At 63.2% G+C, this 18,078-nt stretch overlaps 2 protein-coding genes across 2 annotated transcripts in view; one reads left to right on the top strand and one right to left on the bottom strand.

Annotated features, from left to right (window-relative positions):
• ZCCHC14 (zinc finger CCHC-type containing 14) overlaps window positions 1–5,571 on the top strand; it is a 64,757-nt gene extending 59,186 nt beyond the window's left edge. Inside the window, exons 12-13 of the mRNA XM_062178000.1 lie at window positions 5–1,468; window positions 2,295–5,571. Coding sequence (XP_062033984.1) covers window positions 5–1,468; window positions 2,295–2,350 — 1,520 coding nt within the window. The 3' untranslated portion in view covers window positions 2,351–5,571. The remainder of the gene's footprint in view (window positions 1–4; window positions 1,469–2,294) is intronic.
• Window positions 5,572–6,627: 1,056 nt separating this feature from the next.
• On the bottom strand, window positions 6,628–17,855 carry MAP1LC3B (microtubule associated protein 1 light chain 3 beta). Its single transcript, XM_062176560.1, has 4 exons — window positions 17,738–17,855; window positions 12,952–13,007; window positions 8,775–8,881; window positions 6,628–8,056 (listed from the first exon to the last, which is right to left on the bottom strand). Exons 1-4 carry the CDS (start codon window positions 17,775–17,777, stop codon window positions 7,876–7,878), a joined length of 384 nt encoding a protein of 127 aa, XP_062032544.1. The 5' UTR covers window positions 17,778–17,855; the 3' UTR covers window positions 6,628–7,875.
• Window positions 17,856–18,078: the final 223 nt, after the last annotated feature.

The raw sequence follows: 18,078 nt of genomic DNA, 5'->3' as shown, positions 1-18,078 counted from the left end.
GTAGGTGTGGAGATCCACTTGGAGGGGCCTGAGAAAGAGAAGCCAGTCACGCTGCTGAACCACTTCACGTCAGGCTCGGCCCGGCCCACGGCCCAGGTTCTGCCCGTGCAGAACGAGGCCAGCTCCAGCCCGTCAGGCCACCACCCTGTGCCCCCACAGATGATGGCCGCCGGCTCGCACCTGGCACCCCTCCGCATGCTGAACTCCGGGCACAAGGCGGAGAGGGGGCCCTCGGACGTGAAGCTCCTCTCGTCTTCCGTGCACTCGCTCTTGTCTCTGGAAGAAAGGAGCAAAGGGTCTGGACCAAGAAGCAGCATCAAAGTGGACAAGAGCTTCGGCAGCGCCATGATGGACGCGCTGCCCGCGGCCTCGCCCCATCAGCCCGTGCAGGTCCTCTCCGGACTTGCGGAGAGCAGCTCCCTGTCACCCACGGTCTCCTTTGGTCCCCGGGCCAAGGTCGTGCATGCATCCACGCTGGACAGGGTGCTGAAGACAGCTCAGCAGCCGGCCCTGGCTGGGGAGAGCAGCACGGCCTCCGCGGGCACGCCGAGCACGGTCCTCCACGCGGCCCGGCCCCCCATCAAGCTGCTGCTCTCCTCCTCGGGGCCTGCCGAGCCTGCCATTTCCGGGCCAACATCCTGTCCCAACACCGTGCAGATCAGCGTGCCCCCCGCGGTGATCAGCCCCCGGACTGCTCTCTACACCGCCAACACCAAAGTTGCCTTCCCTGCAGTGAGCAGCATGCCCGTGGGCCCCCTGCAGGCCGGCTTCTGTGCCAGCAGCAACACTGCCTCCTCCAGCAGCCTCCCCTCCACGTCCTTCGCGAACGTGGCCGCGCTGCCCAGCTGCCCGGCCCCCAGCTCGAGTCCTGCACTTGCTTCCGTCCCCGAGAGCAGTTTCTACAGCAGCGGCGGCGGCGGCGGCGGCTCCACGGGGAACATTGCTGCCTCGAGTCAGAGCCACCACCACCACCACCACCACCAGCAGCCGCCGGCGCCCCCGCAGCCCGCGCCGCCCCCGCCCGGCTGCATGGTGTGCACGTCGTGCGGGTGCAGTGGCAGCTGCGGCTCCAGCGGCCTGACCGTCAGCTACGCCAGCTACTTCCAGCACCCGTTCTCGGGGCCGTCCGTGCTTACCTTCCCCTTCCTGCCCTTCAGCCCCATGTGCAGCAGCGGCTACGTCAGCACCCAGCAGTACGGCGGCGGCTCCACCTTCCCCGTCGTGCACGCACCCTACAGCAGCAGCGTGGCCGCCGAGCCCGTCCTGGGCGGCCAGTCCTCCTTTGCCGTGCCGCCCATGCAGAACTTCATGGCTGGGCCGGCCGGGGTGTACCAAACCCAGGGGCTGGTGGGCGGCAGCAATGGCTCCAGCCACAAAAAGAGCGGCAATCTGTCTTGTTACAACTGCGGGGCCACCGGGCACCGCGCTCAGGACTGCAAGCAGCCGTCCATGGACTTCAACCGGCAAGGTGAGTGGGGCTGCTGCGCGCACGCTTTGGGTGCAGATGGTAGGAACCTCCTCCTTCTTAAAGCAAGAAGTAGTTTTCCAGGCGTTCTCTGACACAGCAGGAAAATCCTAACGCAAGGCTGGAAGTCTGCGCCAGGACTGCGGGGGCTCGGAGACCGTGACCGCACGCCCCTCCCTTCAGGGCATGGGCTACTTGTGGGTGGGGCCGGGGCAGCCGGTGTGGGAGGCTTCATGCCACCTGCCCACCTCCGGCCCCCAAGTGCAGCCGAACTCAGGATGCAGCCTGGCAGTTGAGAGCCCACAGGACGGAGCTCGCTGCCTCCCCCGTGTGCCACGCGTGGCTGTGGTCTTGTGTGCGTTGTCGCCCCCCCCCCCCCCCCCCCCCCGTTGCTCTTTGTTGCCTGCTGGGCCGAGCTCAGGTTCGTGACTGCTGTTTGCTGGGGATGGGGACGTTGGCTCTGACTCTGTGCCCATTCCCTGTGCCACCCTTGAAGCCGCTCGGGCTCTACGTGGACTTCCAGTGACTTCCGTGAGGGCTGCGTGGGGCTCCAGTCTCGGCATCGCCTAGAGAGCAGCTCCTGTGACCCAGCAGGCGTGATGGCTGCAGCCCTCCCACGTGGCTGGGTCTCCTGAGGTCGGCGAAGGTGGAAGTGGCACGCCCACCTGCCCTGAGCAGGAGCCGAGGCCTAGAGCTCCCGCCGGTCCTCTGACCCCGGCCAGGATGCATGCACGTTGAGTGCCGGCCAGCGTGGGGGGAGGAAGTTGCAGGCTGGCTCCGGTGGGCGGCAGTTGAGCGATGCAAACGTAATGTCTTTCTCCCCCTCCAGGTACTTTCAGGTTGAAATATGCGCCCCCCGCAGAAAGTCTGGACTCTACAGATTGATGTTGTTGTCCGGCGGCAGGAGGTGACCGAGCGGGGGAGACGCGAGGAGCGTGAAACCGGACTGCGAAGTCTCGTCGCTGTGGAGTTACTCTCTGATCCAAAGGTGCTTTACTCTCCTAGACTGGTAGAGGCCGAGCGTAGACGTGCGTCCAGCTCGATGTATTGCCAAACCCTAGACCGGAGCTCGATGCCGGGACTCGCCTAGCAGGCGTCTCCGTGGCCGGGGCCTCGGCCGCCCGCAGCCGTGGCTGCAGTGCGGAGGCCGCACGTCTCCCGAAGAGCACTGCTGTCCTTGGCCGCTGCGGCTCTCACAAAGTTCCAGGGCAGCTCTGTGCGCGCCGAATCGAGGACTGCGGCTGGAGTTCCTCCGGCGGACGCTCGGACGCTCGGCACCCCCGGGGTAGGGAAACCGTCGGCTTTGTTTCGTTTCATTTCGTTTCTTTCCTAAAGCGATGAGGCACTAATCTCTGGGATTTTGAAGGATTGCACTACGGAAGAATGTACGCTCGCCGGCTCGAGCCCCTCCGAGGCCTGCGGGAGCCCGTGCCGAGTCCACGGCAGATTCTAGTCTTTGCCCTCCGCCCAACACTTGTAGCAGTTCCAGGTTTCGATTTTTTTCCTGCAAATAAATTTAGCTGTGTTACGAAGTAGAAGTAGTGGACGCACAACAGGCTGATTGCTGAGGGTCCAAGTCCCCGGGAGTGCAGCCGTCGAGGCGCTCATCCTGCCGCCTCCACCCGGGCAGCGCCTGTGGGGACGCCGGCCGCGTTGCACTTGAGACGGAGGTTTCAGGAGCTGCACGGCCCTGTAACTCGTGAGCAAGAGGTCTGACGTCTCCTCCTGTCGACTTCTCGTGCCAGGCTGGTGCTGTGCTGACGGTTCGTTCCGTTACAGTGACCTGGAGAGCTCAGTAGAGCGTGGCGAGAGAGAGCCTCCACCCAGAGCGCCAGGGCGCGCGGACTCTCCTGTGTGCAGGTTTGTCTTTTCAGGCAGGAAGTGAAAGTCCACTGTAGACCTCCGCGTTTCCACCCCCTGGAACGGAAGCATTTGGGTCTGGAGTTCAGGGACTTGAACCTTCCACGCGAAAGGGATTTTTCCACCCCACTAATGTCACTTACAATCAATACTGATGCCGATGGGGTCAGGCTGTGCCGGGGATCTTTGGAAAACCCAACTTGCAGACCCTTCTTAGAATGGGACAATCAGCCAGTGCAGGACCAGCGCCACCTCCGCTGGAGACTCCGCGGGGACCTGGGCAGGCAGGCGCGGGCTTCCAGGAGGCTTCCGGCCGAGTCCTGCCGTGCAGCTTTAGCTGACTGACCTATGCAATGCAGAGCGCGCGGCGCTCGCTCCTCTGTTCCTGTACAGTGTTACGGACCGGCGACGCGCGTTCCAGCGGCGGCCGAGGGACTGTCGCGTGGCTCTCTTCCTCCAAACACTACCCCGTGTCACAGCAGTGGGAGCTGACACGACTTTGCCTTAAGGAGCGCTCGGCTGGGGCTCACCTTCGCGGAGGACTTGGGCGCTCGCTCCGTTCCTGGGGGCCGTGGACAGTGGCCTGCGGATGTGCTGAAAGCCAAACTTTTACAGTTTTTTTTGTTTTTTTAAAAAACTGTTTTAAATGAATCCTATCTCACCACAGTGAATTTGGGGACAAGTGTCTCCTAGCAAAGGTGGAAGTCCCGGGTCAGTGTCTGTCCAGTGCTCAGCCTGGTGAGTGGAAGCGTCTGCCGTTGCCCCACGGCCACTGTGTTTGCCGAACGCTGGAGGTGAGCCGTGCAGACGGCGCCAGATCCACGTGGAGCGCGCGCCTCAGCATGCAGCGAGGGCCCTGCGGCACCGCCGGGCTGTGTCTGCTCACCGAGGGCTTCGGAGGACTGGCCCTCGTCTCCCGAAGCGCAGCACACGAAGGCCCGGTGTGCGAGCTCGGCCCGGGGGCGCCAGCCTCGGACTTGGCCCAGGCGGCAGGCGGCTGGCGCGGTTGGGTCTGTCGTGTCTTAGCGTCTGGGCCCCGTTTTCTCCATCTCTGAGACGGGCGAGAGGACGTGCAGCGTTGGGGTAGAAAGAACTATTCAAACTTTCAGTCTGTTTTTTTTAAGCAAAAACTCGTTTTCTACCTTATTTTCTAATGTTTATTTCATGATAATATCAAAATTGGAAAGTATTTAACATTAAACTCCTGATTGCTAAGAGCAGAGATGGGAGCTAGCACTTAGAATAGACTCACCATTCACAACGCATCTCTGCGTGGGTGTTCAGAAGGCCGCCCCGTCCCCTGCAGGCCACAGGGTCAGCTTGTTCATACCGTAGTCATAGGTTCTGTATTTTCATTCGTATTTAGGACTCTAGGTCCATCCTGTGAGCAGTCAGCGTAGTCGGTGCACTGCACCCGCCGTGCCGTGGCGCAGCGCGGAGGCAGGGACTCGCCGGAACGTCGGCCAGCTGCCCCGTGGCCTGTCCGAGCGCAGGCTCACCCCGGCCTCCACTCTCCGAAGGGGACCTGGGCTCTTGGCCTCCGAGCTCCCTGCTCTTCCTGGGGTTTTGTTTGAGGCCTCGCTAGTTTCCATCCTGAAAGCCGAAGGCGTTCACAGGCTGCTGGGGAAACCCCCTGCGTGGCTCAGCCCCGTCCCCGAGGAGGGGCCCGGGCCCTGGGCAGGGCGGGCTGTCCTTCCACAGCCAGGGCTTGTGGAGAGGGCGGAACCGTGCCAGGTCCCAGGGGTCTGAATGGAAGTGAGCGTCGCTAACCCAAACTCGCAATACTCTAGAAAACCATATACTGTGCTGGCGGAGGCCAAAGCTTCAGGTTCCTGCACCGTCACCCGAGGGCAGAGCGGCCCCCGCCCAGCGCCAGCCTCGCCCTCCCCTCGTCACGTGTGTCAGTGCTTCCGGGCGTGCAGAGAAAGGCGCTGGCAAAGACTGAAACCTTCCCAGCCTCTGCTGGACAGATTTTCTTTTTAGGAATGAAGGAAAATTCTCATTTTGAGCCATTCTTTTGTCAATTCTACAAAATTGCATGTAACTTTATAAATATTTTTAAAAGATATAGTTTTGTAAATATTTAATATTCCGCTAATTTGATTTTGAATTGTAAATGTCAAGTATTCTGTTTTTGGGGTTTTTATGTTTTATTATACTTTGTTAAAAAGAAAAAAAATTGTACATTTTTAGAATGTTTTTATGAGTAAATTTAATGTACTGAAAATAAAAATTTTAAAAAAGGACCCGTGCCTGCCTTCCTCAGCTCTGTTCTCAGGACACGAAGCACGCCTGTGTTCACGCAGCTCAGAACTCTCCATCTGCTTTCCGCCTTCCTCCCACGTTTACACGGGGATGCCACGTCTCACCCACCGGAGGTTCCCAGGGTTCTAGGTGCCGTCAGAGCCGAGCTCGCACGCGGGTCTGAGGCACCGTGCAGAGGTGGTGCGACCCTGCTGTGAGGGCACCGTGGTGACACGTGCCGGCCCGCCCGCATCGCGTGCTCGCACGTCAGGAAGGGGGCACCTGGGAGTGGCCCCTCTGACTTCCAGGTGGGAACTTGGAAAACAGGAGAAAGGGAACACGGACACGCGTGAGCAGCTCCGTGAGACAGCAGGGCCCACTGCTCAGTCCCCTACACGCACACGGTGGTCTCCCTCTGTTGCCACTTTTATGTCTCAAACTGGAAGTTACACTGGGAATTAGAAAAATTTTCAAAGTTTCTATTTGAAAGGCAGAGACAGGTGGCCATCTTGCACCGCCTGGTTCCCTCCCACACACACCTGCACCAGGCTGGGCCAGGCTGAAGCCGGGGGAGGAACCAAGTAACTGAGCCGTCACCGGCTGCGCTGCACCGCAGGGCGCACGCCGGCAGGACGCCGGCTCAGAAGCAGAGCGCGGTTCTGGATCCCGGTACCCTGACTGCAGGTCGTGGGGTGAGTCACGGCTGCCGCCCCTCCCTCGTGTTTTCCAGGAAACACATAAGTGCCTGCTTGCGTCTGAGCTGGACCCTGCGCACACCGGCCACCCGGCCAGCTGCACTCCTGGGAAACACCTGAGCCTCACAGCTGCCCTCGGTCTCCAAGCGCTCAAGGGAGCTGAACTTACAAAGGAAGACCTAGGAGTAGGATCCTGGCCTAGGTGAGAAAAGCGCCCACAACAAAGAGGGCTGTCCCTACCCAGGTGTCCCCACCCACACACCCCACCTGGAGTTCCTTGTTGGGAAGCCAGAGCCACCTGGCTGTGGTCAGGTACCCACGCCGTGCACCACGGGAACTGCAAAGACGGGACTGCACATCGAGTCGTTCTTACTGTGCCTTTATTCACCTCACTTGGTGAAAATGCAGCGAGGGAAGTGCCCGCCCGCTACTGGGGGCGCAGGCCACCCCTCAGCAAGCAGCTTCTTGCAGGACTCCTAGTGCTCACACAGTGGTTACAGGAATGGTACAATGGCATACACGCTTACAGGACACACGGGCAAGAATTTACATCATGTGAACACACACGTGGAAGTCGGCCGTGTGGACGGGCATGCAGTGGGAGGCGGCGCCGGCAGCCCCTCCGAGGGTCCGTCCCGGGCCAGACGCGGTGACGCTGCCGCGCTCCTCCGACGCGCGCCGGCACAGGAGGCAGTGGCAGACGTGGACCCATGCAGGTGGCAGGAGCACTGCAGTCCCACGTTCCCTTCCGCTGGTCTTCCCTTGACGTGGACACGCACAGAGGGAGAATCCTGGTGGTGGTCTGGCGCCACTGAACTACTCTTAAAACGTGAGCCTCCTCGTTACACATTGAACAACAACACACAAACCACAGATCACGCACAGCTTTAAGCCAAAAAGTCGGGAGGGGGCGCATCTGAATTTGAATGCTTTTAGTTTCAGGAATCTGTGGACTCTAGCACTGTCCCAAAAAAATGACCAAAGCAGGCATGAGTTTAGATTCTTTGAAAAATTCAGAACAGAAGCAATGTCACTGTTTGTCTCGGGGCCTTCTAAGAAACTGGACCAAAACGAAAAACCCTCCCAGGGCCCACCGAGCAGCGTCTGTGTGCAGCTCCTCAGGGCAGCAAGAACTGTGCCCCTGCGGAAGCCAGGGCTGTGGTGTGCGGCTGTCGGGGACCAGAGCCGCCTTCGCGCACGTCTTGACCCCGCTTTGCGCCCGCTGTCACAGCCAGTGTGGCTTTGGGTTGTTACAGGTACGCCCACGGGGTCCCGAGGGAGACGGCTCCGGCTGGGCAGAGCCCCTTCTAACAGCGAGGACAGCGGTGCGCGGGCCCGGGCGAGGACTGCCCGCCTGGCTGCGCTGGGACGCGGGACAGAAGAGCACTGACAGACGTGGGGCCTATTTTACTGGCGACTCAGAATGCGAAGTATTTTATTTTTAAACTCCTGAAATTTGAAAACAAAACAGCCTGGGTTAAATCAGGTTTCCAAGCTGAATGCACTCCCTTGGAGCGGTTTTTCTGCTGGAAAGACAACAACTTCCTACACCTCCCCGGCGAGCGCTGGGTGAATGGACTGATCGGGTGCACGTCCCCTCCCTCGTAAGGACTAGACGCCGCGCGGCGGCCTCGCCCCGAACGTCTCCTGGGAGGCGTACACCATGTACAGGAAGCCGTCGCCGTCCTTCTCGCTCTCGTACACCTCGGAGATGGGCGTGGAGACGCTCACCATGCTGTGCCCGTTCACCAGCAGGAAGAAGGCCTGGTTGGCGTTGAGCTGCAGGCGCCTCCTGCGGAGTGACATCACAGTGAGGGGGGCAGTGTGGGAGCCAGCTGAGCTCAGGAGGGAGGGGCCAGCAGCCCCACAGCATCGGCTTCTCCAGGATCAGATTCGTGACCAACATGAGTTAAAACGGGTCGCCTCGAGTCCTGGCTACTCCACTTCTGGTCCAGCTCTCTGCTACGGCCTGGGAAGGCAGGAGAAGATGGCCCAAGTCCTTGGGCCCTGCACCCACATGGGAGACCCAGAGGAAACTCCAGGCTCCTGGCTTTGGATTGGCGCAGCCCTGGCCACTGCGGCCATCTGGGGAGTGAAGCAGGAGATGGGAGACTGCCTGACTGCCTCCCTCCTTCTCTGCCTCTGTAACTCTGCCTTCCAAATAAATAAATCTTTAAAAAAAAAAAAAAAGATTAGTTAGAATCACTGGTGATTCTTACTGCATTCCTGAGGCTGGTTCAATCTGGTCTGTACGGCTGTTTGTTGGCTCTCCTGTGAGGAAAACAGCTCAACACGGTGCAAACCGTCCCGAGACCGGAGCCTCCGCAGCCGCGCCCGTGCCCACTCACTGGCCGCGCTGCTTCTAAAGGAAACGCCCACCCCAGATGCTGTGGGACCTGGGGCCCCGCGGCGGGAAGGAACACAACAAGCCTTGGTCAGCCGGCACAGGCTAACCAGCCGAGAAGGATCGGAGCGCGCCCGAGAGGGAGCCCAAACGCAGGAGTGGGTACCTGATGATTTTGATGAGCTCGCTCATGTTCACGTGATCGGGTACAAGGAACTTGGTCTTATCCAGCACAGGAAGCTGCTTCTCACCCTTGTAGCGTTCTATGATCACCTACGGAAGAAGCCAGACGGTTAAAACGGCCCGCAGTGGAGAGGCGGCGCCCCGACCTTCCTCACGGCTCTGCTGTGGATCCGCGCCCACCAGCTGTCAGCTCTCAGAACCACGCGCGCGAGCACAGCACTGCCACGGAGCAGCGGCCTGGGGAGAGCCACCGGGCCGTGTGTCTCTGTGCTCCTGGCATCTGAAACCCAGAAAAACACGCTCCCCCGTGAGAAGACCACGGCTCAGAGAAGCAGACTGGGGACCAGCGGAGACGCGCAGTCCTCCTGTCTGTCTGTGAGCTCGGGGACCAGCGGAGACGCGCAGTCCTCCTGTCTGTCTGTGAGCTCGGGGGCCAGCGGAGACGCACAGTCCTCCTGTCTGTCTGTCTGTGTCTGTGAGCTCGGGGGCCAGCGGAGACACGCAGTCCTCCTGTCTGTCTGTGAGCTCGGGGGCCAGCGGAGACGCGCAGTCCTCCTGTCTGTCTGTCTGTGTCTGTGAGCTCGGGGGCCAGCGGAGACACGCAGTCCTCCTGTCTGTCTGTGAGCTCGGGGACCAGCGGAGACGCGCAGTCCTCCTGTCTGTCTGTCTGTGAGCTCGGGGGCCAGCGGAGACACGCAGTCCTCCTGTCTGTGAGCTCGGGGGCCAGCGGAGACACGCAGTCCTCCTGTCTGTCTGTGAGCTCGGGGGCCAGCGGAGACGCGCAGTCCTCCTGTCTGTCTGTCTGTGTCTGTGAGCTCGGGGGCCAGCGGAGACACGCAGTCCTCCTGTCTGTCTGTGAGCTCGGGGACCAGCGGAGACGCGCAGTCCTCCTGTCTGTCTGTCTGTGTCTGTGTGCTCGGGGACCAGCGGAGACGCACAGTCCTCCTGTCTGTCTGTGAGCTCGGGGGCCAGCGGAGACGCACAGTCCTCCTGTCTGTCTGTGTCTGTGTGCTCGGGGACCAGCGGAGACGCACAGTCCTCCTGTCTGTCTGTGAGCTCGGGGGCCAGCGGAGACGCACAGTCCTCCTGTCTGTCTGTCTGTGTCTGTGTGCTCGGGGACCAGCGGAGACGCACAGTCCTCCTGTCTGTCTGTGAGCTCGGGGGCCAGCGGAGACGCACAGTCCTCCTGTCTGTCTGTGTCTGTGAGCTCGGGGACCAGCGGAGACGCACAGTCCTCCTGTCTGTCTGTCTGTGTCTGTGAGCTCGGGGACCAGCGGAGACGCACAGTCCTCCTGTCTGTCTGTCTGTGTCTGTGAGCTCGGGGACCAGCGGAGACGCACAGTCCTCCTGTCTGTCTGTGTCTGTGAGCTCGGGGGCCAGCGGAGACACGCAGTCCTCCTGTCTGTCTGTCTGTGTCTGTGAGCTCGGGGACCAGCGGAGACGCGCAGTCCTCCTGTCTGTCTGTGTCTGTGAGCTCGGGGACCAGCGGAGATGCACAGTCCTCCTGTCTGTCTGTCTGTGAGCTCGGGGGCCAGCGGAGACGCACAGTCCTCCTGTCTGTCTGTCTGTGAGCTCAGGGGCCAGCGGAGACGCGCAGTCCTCCTGTCTGTCTGTCTGTGAGCTCGGGGGCCAGCGGAGACGCGCAGTCCTCCTGTCTGTCTGTCTGTGAGCTCGGGGGCCAGCGGAGACGCACAGTCCTCCTGTCTGTCTGTCTGTCTGTGAGCTCGGGGGCCAGCGGAGACGCGCAGTCCTCCTGTCTGTCTGTCTGTGAGCTCGGGGGCCAGCGGAGATGCACAGTCCTCCTGTCTGTCTGTGAGCTTGGAGACCAGCGGAGACGCGCAGTCCTCCTGTCTGTCTGTCAGCTCAGACAGTTCCTTTACCAGAAGCTGCCCTTCAGCAGCTCAGACGCGAGCGCAGGAGTTGGAGACACTGGGGCGGCACCGCGGTCAATGGGCTGAGCTACCGCCTGCAGTGCCGGCATCCACATGGCGCCGGCTCCAGTCCCGGCTGCTCCTCTTCCGGTCCAGCTCCCTGCTAATCCTGGGAAGGCAGTGGGGAACGGTCCAAGTGCTTGGGCCCTGCACCCACATGGAAGACCCAGAGGAAGCCCCTGGCTGTCGAGGCCCTGTGGGGAGTGAACCAGCGGATGGAAGACCGACTCACACATCACTGACTCTAAAAAAAGGAAGAACGTGCTGCCCAAAGGCTGTAATGTGGATGGAGAAATGCTTCGCCCGTAAGGCAAACGCGAACAAGTGCCTGCAGAATCTCGTCGAACACCAGAGAGGGCGATGAGTGTGCGGAACGCTCTGTGGAGCCCGCCGGGGCACGGCCCGCGGGGCCCAGCCGGCCACGTGCTCCGCCGCCCTGTGCCGCCCTGGACGGTGGGGCAGCTCTGCCTTCACAAGGGGGTCGCCGGCATCCGGTCGGTCACTCAGCCGTGCAGAGGCGGTGCCCTGACTGTGGGCTCCAACACCACCGTCTCCCGAGACGCGGCGAGAGTGTGCGTCCGGAAAGTCGTGAGGATCGGTGAGCTCGGTGAGCTCAGCTCCGGCGCCAGGGACCGCTTCTCTTCCGACGAAGCGCGGGGCGGACACCCGGAGGACGACTTGCAGGGCCTTGGCTTTAGACAGAATATTCCCAGTGTTCCTTAGTGGCTGTTAGCTCCGGTGAGTCCCTTGAATTCCACACGGAACGAGAATATTCCCGCATCACGAATTAAATCCACTAACTCCTTGCCACACTATGGAGAAGAAACTGTTTCAGTTCTCGGCACCGTGAGATCCGAGCACAGAGGGCCGCGGCCTCGCCGTGTGCGCATGCGCCGTCTGCAGGGCCCCTGTGCTGTGGTCGCTGCTGCTGCTGCTGCTGTAGGGAGAGCCGAGAGGGCGGGACAGGCCGTGTCCCTGGGGACACTGAGCGGCACCTGCTGGGCGTGCTCAGAGGCCGCTATCCACGAGGCGTGGCGAACATCAGGAGGAGGTCAGAGAACCAGACGGAAAAACCCAAGACCTCAGAACCCTCGGTGAAGGGCACACACGACCCCGGCGGCAACTTTCTGCCACTCTGGTCCCCTGGGGGCACGCTTCCCAGCAGGCACAGCGACTGCTTGTTGTCCAGTCCCCCCCAGTACCTGGCTGACGCTTCCCATCGCATGGCTCCACCTGGAACGTGTCCTGGGGGACGTTTCACTCGGGCGGCAGAAGAGGGACGCGCGCCCTGGGAGCGTCTGCGTGAGAGGGGCCCTGGCGGCCGCTCACCAAGAAAGCGCCCGCGAGGCCGGCGCTCAAGGCGCCTGGGGACCCAGGGTGCGAGGGAGTAGAGTGCCGAGTTTGCGTGAGGACCCGAGACCGCTGCAGAAGAGGTGGCTGGCGCCGCGGCGGGAGTCTGGGGGACAGGTCCCGGCAGGCTGCCGGTGGCCAGTGGAGGTCCAGGAGGCACTCAGAGCCGAGCACCGCTCCACAACGGCCCTGACTCGGAGAGGCCCGCGGTGGCTCACCTGGTGGCCAGGCCCCCCCAGAGTGAGGATTCAGTGTGGCACCGCTGGAAGTGGAGCTGCCCACCTCGCTCCCACGTGCACCCGGAAGCCCTCACTTCCACCCTGGGCAAGGCCTGCCCGGTCAGAAGCCACACATGGGAGCTGCAGAGCGGGGGCAGGTGTTCCAGGCGGCCTGCAGGGCTGGCGGGAGGCAGGCTGTCGGTGCAAGGCGGCTGCCACCTGCTCAGAATTCTGTGAACCCTGGCCGCCGGCACACGGGGTGGGTCCCTCCCCTCCCCTTCAGACTGGTGCACAATCACTTGGCAAACCCTGAACCAGGTCTGCAGCCGAGGCTGTCTGCAAACCCAAGGCAGGATCGTCTGTAACCACCCTACACCTCATGCCCCAGCAAGCCCGTTTCAGATCAGGCACCAGGCACGCAGCACAGCCGAGGCCAATGCCTGGGCCCGGCACCCCCGTCCTCTCTCGCCAGGACCGTTCCGCGGCACTGCAGCTGGGCAGCCCTGCTCCTTCCCGACTTGGTCTGTGTGGCTCCTCCTCTCCGCGATAAAACACGAACAGCCCAGTGCCCGTCCCTTTCTCTCTAAGTGATTACATGCGGCTCGTCAAGCCAGGAAACCGCGCGGCCGTCCGCAGGCCGAGGTGCGCGGGAGCCACCTACCGGGATCTTGGTGGGGTGCTGCTCCCGGATGAGCCGGACGTCCTCCACGCGCTGCTCTGCAGGGAAAGGACACGGGAGCGTGAGGGCAGGAGGCGCGCTCCCAGGCTGCACGGCGCCGGGGCATCTTTCTCCAGGATTTCTTTATTTGAAAGGCAGAGTTAAAGAAAGAACATCTTTTCCCAGAAAAATGTTTTAGAAGATTATTTATTTGAATGGCAAAGTTAGAGAGGGAGGAAGGGGGGGGGGGATGTCTCCCACCCACTGATTCACTCCTGAAATGGCTGCAGAGGCTGGCGTGCGCCAATCCGCAGCCAGGAGCCACTTCCACTTCAGCTCCCTGCAACCGCGCCTCGGAAGGCGGCGAGATGCGGCCCAGCACTCGGGCCCCTGCCACCCACCAGACCAGGAGACAGTCTGTGGCTCCTGGTTTTGGCCTGGCCCAGCCCTGGCTGTTGCGCCCGTCTGGGGAGTGAGCCAGCAGGGGGACCATCTCCTTCTCCTTCTCTCCCACTCTTCCTGTCATTCTGCCTTCCAAGTAAATAAATCTTAAGGGAAAAAAACGCTGTAGCACCCAGACACAGCTTCCGCTTTCTGCTTCTGTACCGTCCAGGGGAATCTGCAACCTCGCTCACTGGCTCTGACAATAGCTAACGTGCCCTGGAATATGCTCACATTTAAAAAGCTTACCCTAATACATCTAACTGTGGAGACATCCGGGCAGAGGGAGAGACTTTTCACTGAAGGAAACAGTGGAGAAGGGAAAACTCAAAAGGCTCTAAATGTAAGGTTTCAAAGTAAAGAACAGTAGTGTTAAAGCTATCTTTAGCCCTATTCATCCTCAAAATACAGCCCAAAAGGAAAAGACAAAATGATTATCAAAGGTGGAGACACTGGGCCGACGCCGTGGCGTAGTGGGCTGAGCCTCCTCCTGCAGCGCCAGCATCCCATGTGGGCGCTGGTTCGAGTCCTGGCTGCTCCACTTCCGATCCAGCTAGAGGTAAACAGAGTGGCACAGCACAGGTCCCCGAGGACGGCTGGCACCTGCTCAGCCAGAGAGGGCCCAGCGCTCAGCGTGCACAGGAGGAGCCCAAGGCGCCGTGGGAGAACAGAACTCAAAGGTGTTGTGCTGCAGCGGGCAGTCACCCCTGCGGTGCCGGCACTGCTTGCCGGAGTGCCCACGCCAGTCCCGCCCCTCTGCTCCCAGAGCCAGCTCCACGAGCCCGGGAAGCAGTGGACAGCGGCTGAGAGCTCGCGTTCCTGCCGCCCACGTGGGAGACTGGGGCGGAGCTCCAGGCTCCTGCCCGCAGCCTGGCTGCTGCGGCCACTGGGGGCCTGAACCAGTGGATGGACGCTCTCACCCCACCTTTCAAATACATCCATGCACACCGCGCACATACACACACGTGTATACACAAACATTTTTTAAGAAGTTCCTTGGACTTTCGGAAGCCTTACGACGGTACGCTCATGTGTCACTTTTTAAACAGAAGTAACTGGTGCGCGGTTTCCGAACAAGCAGCTCTTGCTGAGGCGAAGCAAACACTGAACACGCGGGCCCGAGCTCAGCAGAGCACGGCCCTGCCCACCTCCGGACTGCCCTGCCGGTCAGGGCTCCGGCTCAGTCATCCGCACGCCCGGGCCCAGGCTCGCCCACGGCCGGTGAAGCTGCAGGACGAAGGTCCCTTCCCTCGGCCTCCAAGGGAAGGCCTCGGGACGCCTTGGAGGACTGGAGGGCAGGGAGGGCTTGCCGTCTGGCGGGTCCTGAGCTCCCGGCTCTGGGCCTGGGCAGGCTCTCATGTGGGGAGTGAGCGAGCACATGAACCTCGCTTCTGCTCTCAAAACCAGCAGCTGGGTCTAGGTGTGTTCTTCAGCAACGTATAATTAACATCATCCAGGACCACTTCAGACGGAAGCGCTAAGACAGCACCTCCCCGTCTCCACCTGTGGAGTGTCACTGTGCTCTCCCTCCCATCGACGCCCAGCACCGCCCGGCACCGGCCCCTGCCTGGTGCCAGGTTCCACCCCAAGTCTCACTCTGCAGCCTACGTCACAGCACTTGGAGCTGTCTGAGTGAACCTGCAGGAGCCGGCGCTGTGGTGTAGTGGGCTGAGCCTCCGGCCGCGGTGCCGGCAGGCCATACGAGCACTGGTTCCTGTCCCGGCTGCTCCTCTTCCGATCCAGCTCTCTGCTGTGGCCTGGGAAAGCAGTAGAAGATGGCCCAAGTCCTCGGGCCCCTGCACCTGTGTGGGAGACCTGGAGGAAGCTCCTGGCTTGGATTGGCTCAGCTCCAGCGGTTGCGGCCATTTGGGGAGTGAACCAGCGAGTGGAGGACCTCTCTCTGTCCCTCCCTTCTCTGTAACTCTACCTCTCAAATGATTAAGTCTTTAAAAAAAAAAAAAAAGAGTGCACACACACAAGCAGCCCGGAACAGCCTGTCTACCGTCCTCCGCTACTCAGGGCGACGAGGGCACTGGAGCAGGAGGTGGACTGAGCCTGCAGCTGAAAGACCCACGATGCGTGCTGGCTCCCAGTGTCGGTCCCGCGGCACCGCGGTGACGGCTGCCTGAGGACTCACCTGGGAGCTTCAGGCTTGGGCGCAGCCTCTGCCGCTAGGCGGACGGGGGCCTCACCCCTGCGTCCCCCCCCCAGCTTCCCCCAGCAACAGGAGGAGCTGCTTGGAGTCAGCCCCCAAATCCACTCCGCTCTCCGGATCGGCAATCCCGAGCCACACTCAGCGTGACCTGTCGCCCAAACTCAGGACCTGGGGGGAGCGCAGGCCTCTGGGCTGCTCCTCCACCTGGGCTCCGACTCTCTCCAAGTCACCCAAGGCGAGGGGCACGGACAGCCACGCCGCTGCACGCTGACACGGCTCTGCAAGGGGGCTCTTTGTTTTTTTTGGCAGGCAGAGTTATAGACAAAGACAGGGAGAAAGGTCTTCCTTCCATTGGTTCACCCCCAAAATGGCCGCTACGGCTGGCGCTGCGCCAATCCGAAGCCAGGAGCCAGGTGCTTCCTCCTGGTCTCCCATGCGGGTGCAGGGCCCAAGCACTTGGACCACAGCAGAGAGCTGGACTGGAAGAGGGGCAACCGGGACAGAATCTGGCGCCCTGACCGGGACTAGAACCTGGCGCCCACGTGGGATGTCGGCGCCGCAGGCGGAGGATTAACCAGGTGAGCCACACGCCAGCCCCTGCAATGGGGCAGCGCAGCAGTGAGTTAGGGGAAAACCTGAAAATTCTGCAGAAGACACTCGGATGGGGGAAACAGGGCAGCCGTGGGCCCACGGCCAGGGCCACTCAGGACCCGGCGCAGATCCTGTTCCAACGTGCTGACCTCACTGTTCCTACCGTGACACAGTCTTCGCAGGCATTTTTCCAGAAGGCTCTAAAATGCTACAAGCAACCAGAGGACAAGGCAGTGTCCCTAAGGATCAGAAGTGTACCTCTCCCCCACCATGACCCCAGTTAACGCCCAAACGCCGTGAAGACAGAGCCAGACCCGAAGGCAGGCTTCCAGGAGAGCCAGGCCGCCCCGAGTTCGCTAAGTCACTACTGAGAACCTCTAACCAAAAAGGCCCCCAGGTCTGGGTAGCCAGCGACCAGGAGGCTCTTGGCAAAGATGTCTGGCATCCCCGGCTGGTTCTCCCACACGACACCATCAAGTACCTGTCGATAACGCAATGTGCAAAACCCAACCCAGAGGAAGGCACGCGGGGCCCCCACGCTCCCCACCCCTCCGCGGCCACCGCACAGCGGTCAGTGCCCCCGTCCGCCTCGCCCTCGTGCGGGGCAGATCCCGCGCCGGTCCGCCGGCCTAGGGTGGGCTCCGGGTCGGCAGACGGCGCCGCCGGCCGCCGGGGCCACGCAGCGCGCGTGGGATCCGACCGCCCGCGTCTGCCGGTACCCCGAGCCCTCCCGGTCCGGGCCCCGCGGCCCCGGCCTTCCTGCCACCCCGGGCTCCGCGGCCCCGCCGTGCCCAACCCGGCCCCGGCCCGCGGCCCCCCCCAGCCCGGCCCGCGGCCCCCACTGTACCCAACCCGGCCCCGGCACCCCCCCAGCCCGGTCCCAGAGCTCCGCGGCCCCGGCCTTCCTCCGACCCCCGGCCCTCCGCGGCCCCCAGCCCTCCACGGCCGTGCCCAGCCCGGTCCCAGACCTCCGCGGCCCCGGCCTTCCTCCGACCCCCGGCCCTCCGCGGCCCCCTGCCCTCCGCGGCCGTACCCAGCCCGGCCCCAGCCCTCCGCGGCCGTGCCCAGCCCGACCCCGACCCCGGCCCCGGCCCCGGCCCCGGCCTTCCCCGACCCCGGCCCCGCCGTGCCCAGCCCGGCCCCGGCCTCCACTGTACCCAGCCCGGTCCCAGAGCTCCGCGGCCCCGGCCTTCCCCCCACCCCGGCCCCGCCGTGCCCAGCCCGGCCCCGGCCCCGGCCCCGGCCCCGCCGTGCCCAGCCCGGCCCCGGCCCCGGCCCCCACTGTACCCAGCCCGGTCCCAGAGCTCCGCGGCCCCGGCCTTCCCCCGACCCCGGCCCCGCCGTGCCCAGCCCGGCCCCAGCCCCGGCCCGGCCCCGGCCTCCCCCCGACCCCGGCCCCGCCGTGCCCAGCCCGGCCCCGGCCTTCCCCCGACCCCGGCCCGGCCCCGGCCTTCCCCCGACCCCGGCCTTCCCCCGACCCCGGCCCGGCCCCGGCCTTCCCCCGACCCCGGCCCCGCCGTGCCCAGCCCGGCCCCGGCCTTCCCCCGACCCCGGCCCCGCCGTGCCCAGCCCGGCCCCGGCCCGCCCCAGCCGCACACCCACCGAAGGTCCGGCGCTGCTTGAAGGTCTTCTCCGACGGCATGGCGGGCGGCGGGGTCCCGGCGGCTCCGCTCCGGCTCCGCTCCGGCTCCTTCCCTCGCGTCCCCTCGCCCGCAGCCCGGTCAGGTGACCGCGGCGTCACCGAGGGGCGGGGCCCGCGCCGGCCCAGGCCTCCGCCATGGCGGGCGTGGCGGAACCGGGCGGCGGCTGCGCGTGCGCGGAGGGAGGCGCGGCGCGCGCGCTCGGGGCTCTGGAGCCGGGGGTGTGCGGTCCGCCCCGGCGTCCGAGCCGCGCCCACGGCCTCCGGGAAGGGCCGGACAGCCCCGGCCACGGGGACCCCGACA

The sequence above is a fragment of the Lepus europaeus genome, chromosome 19, assembly GCF_033115175.1.
Source record: "Lepus europaeus isolate LE1 chromosome 19, mLepTim1.pri, whole genome shotgun sequence".
In the NCBI taxonomy this organism is placed as follows: Eukaryota; Metazoa; Chordata; class Mammalia; order Lagomorpha; family Leporidae; genus Lepus; species Lepus europaeus.
This window is presented reverse-complemented; position numbering and strand designations above follow the sequence as displayed.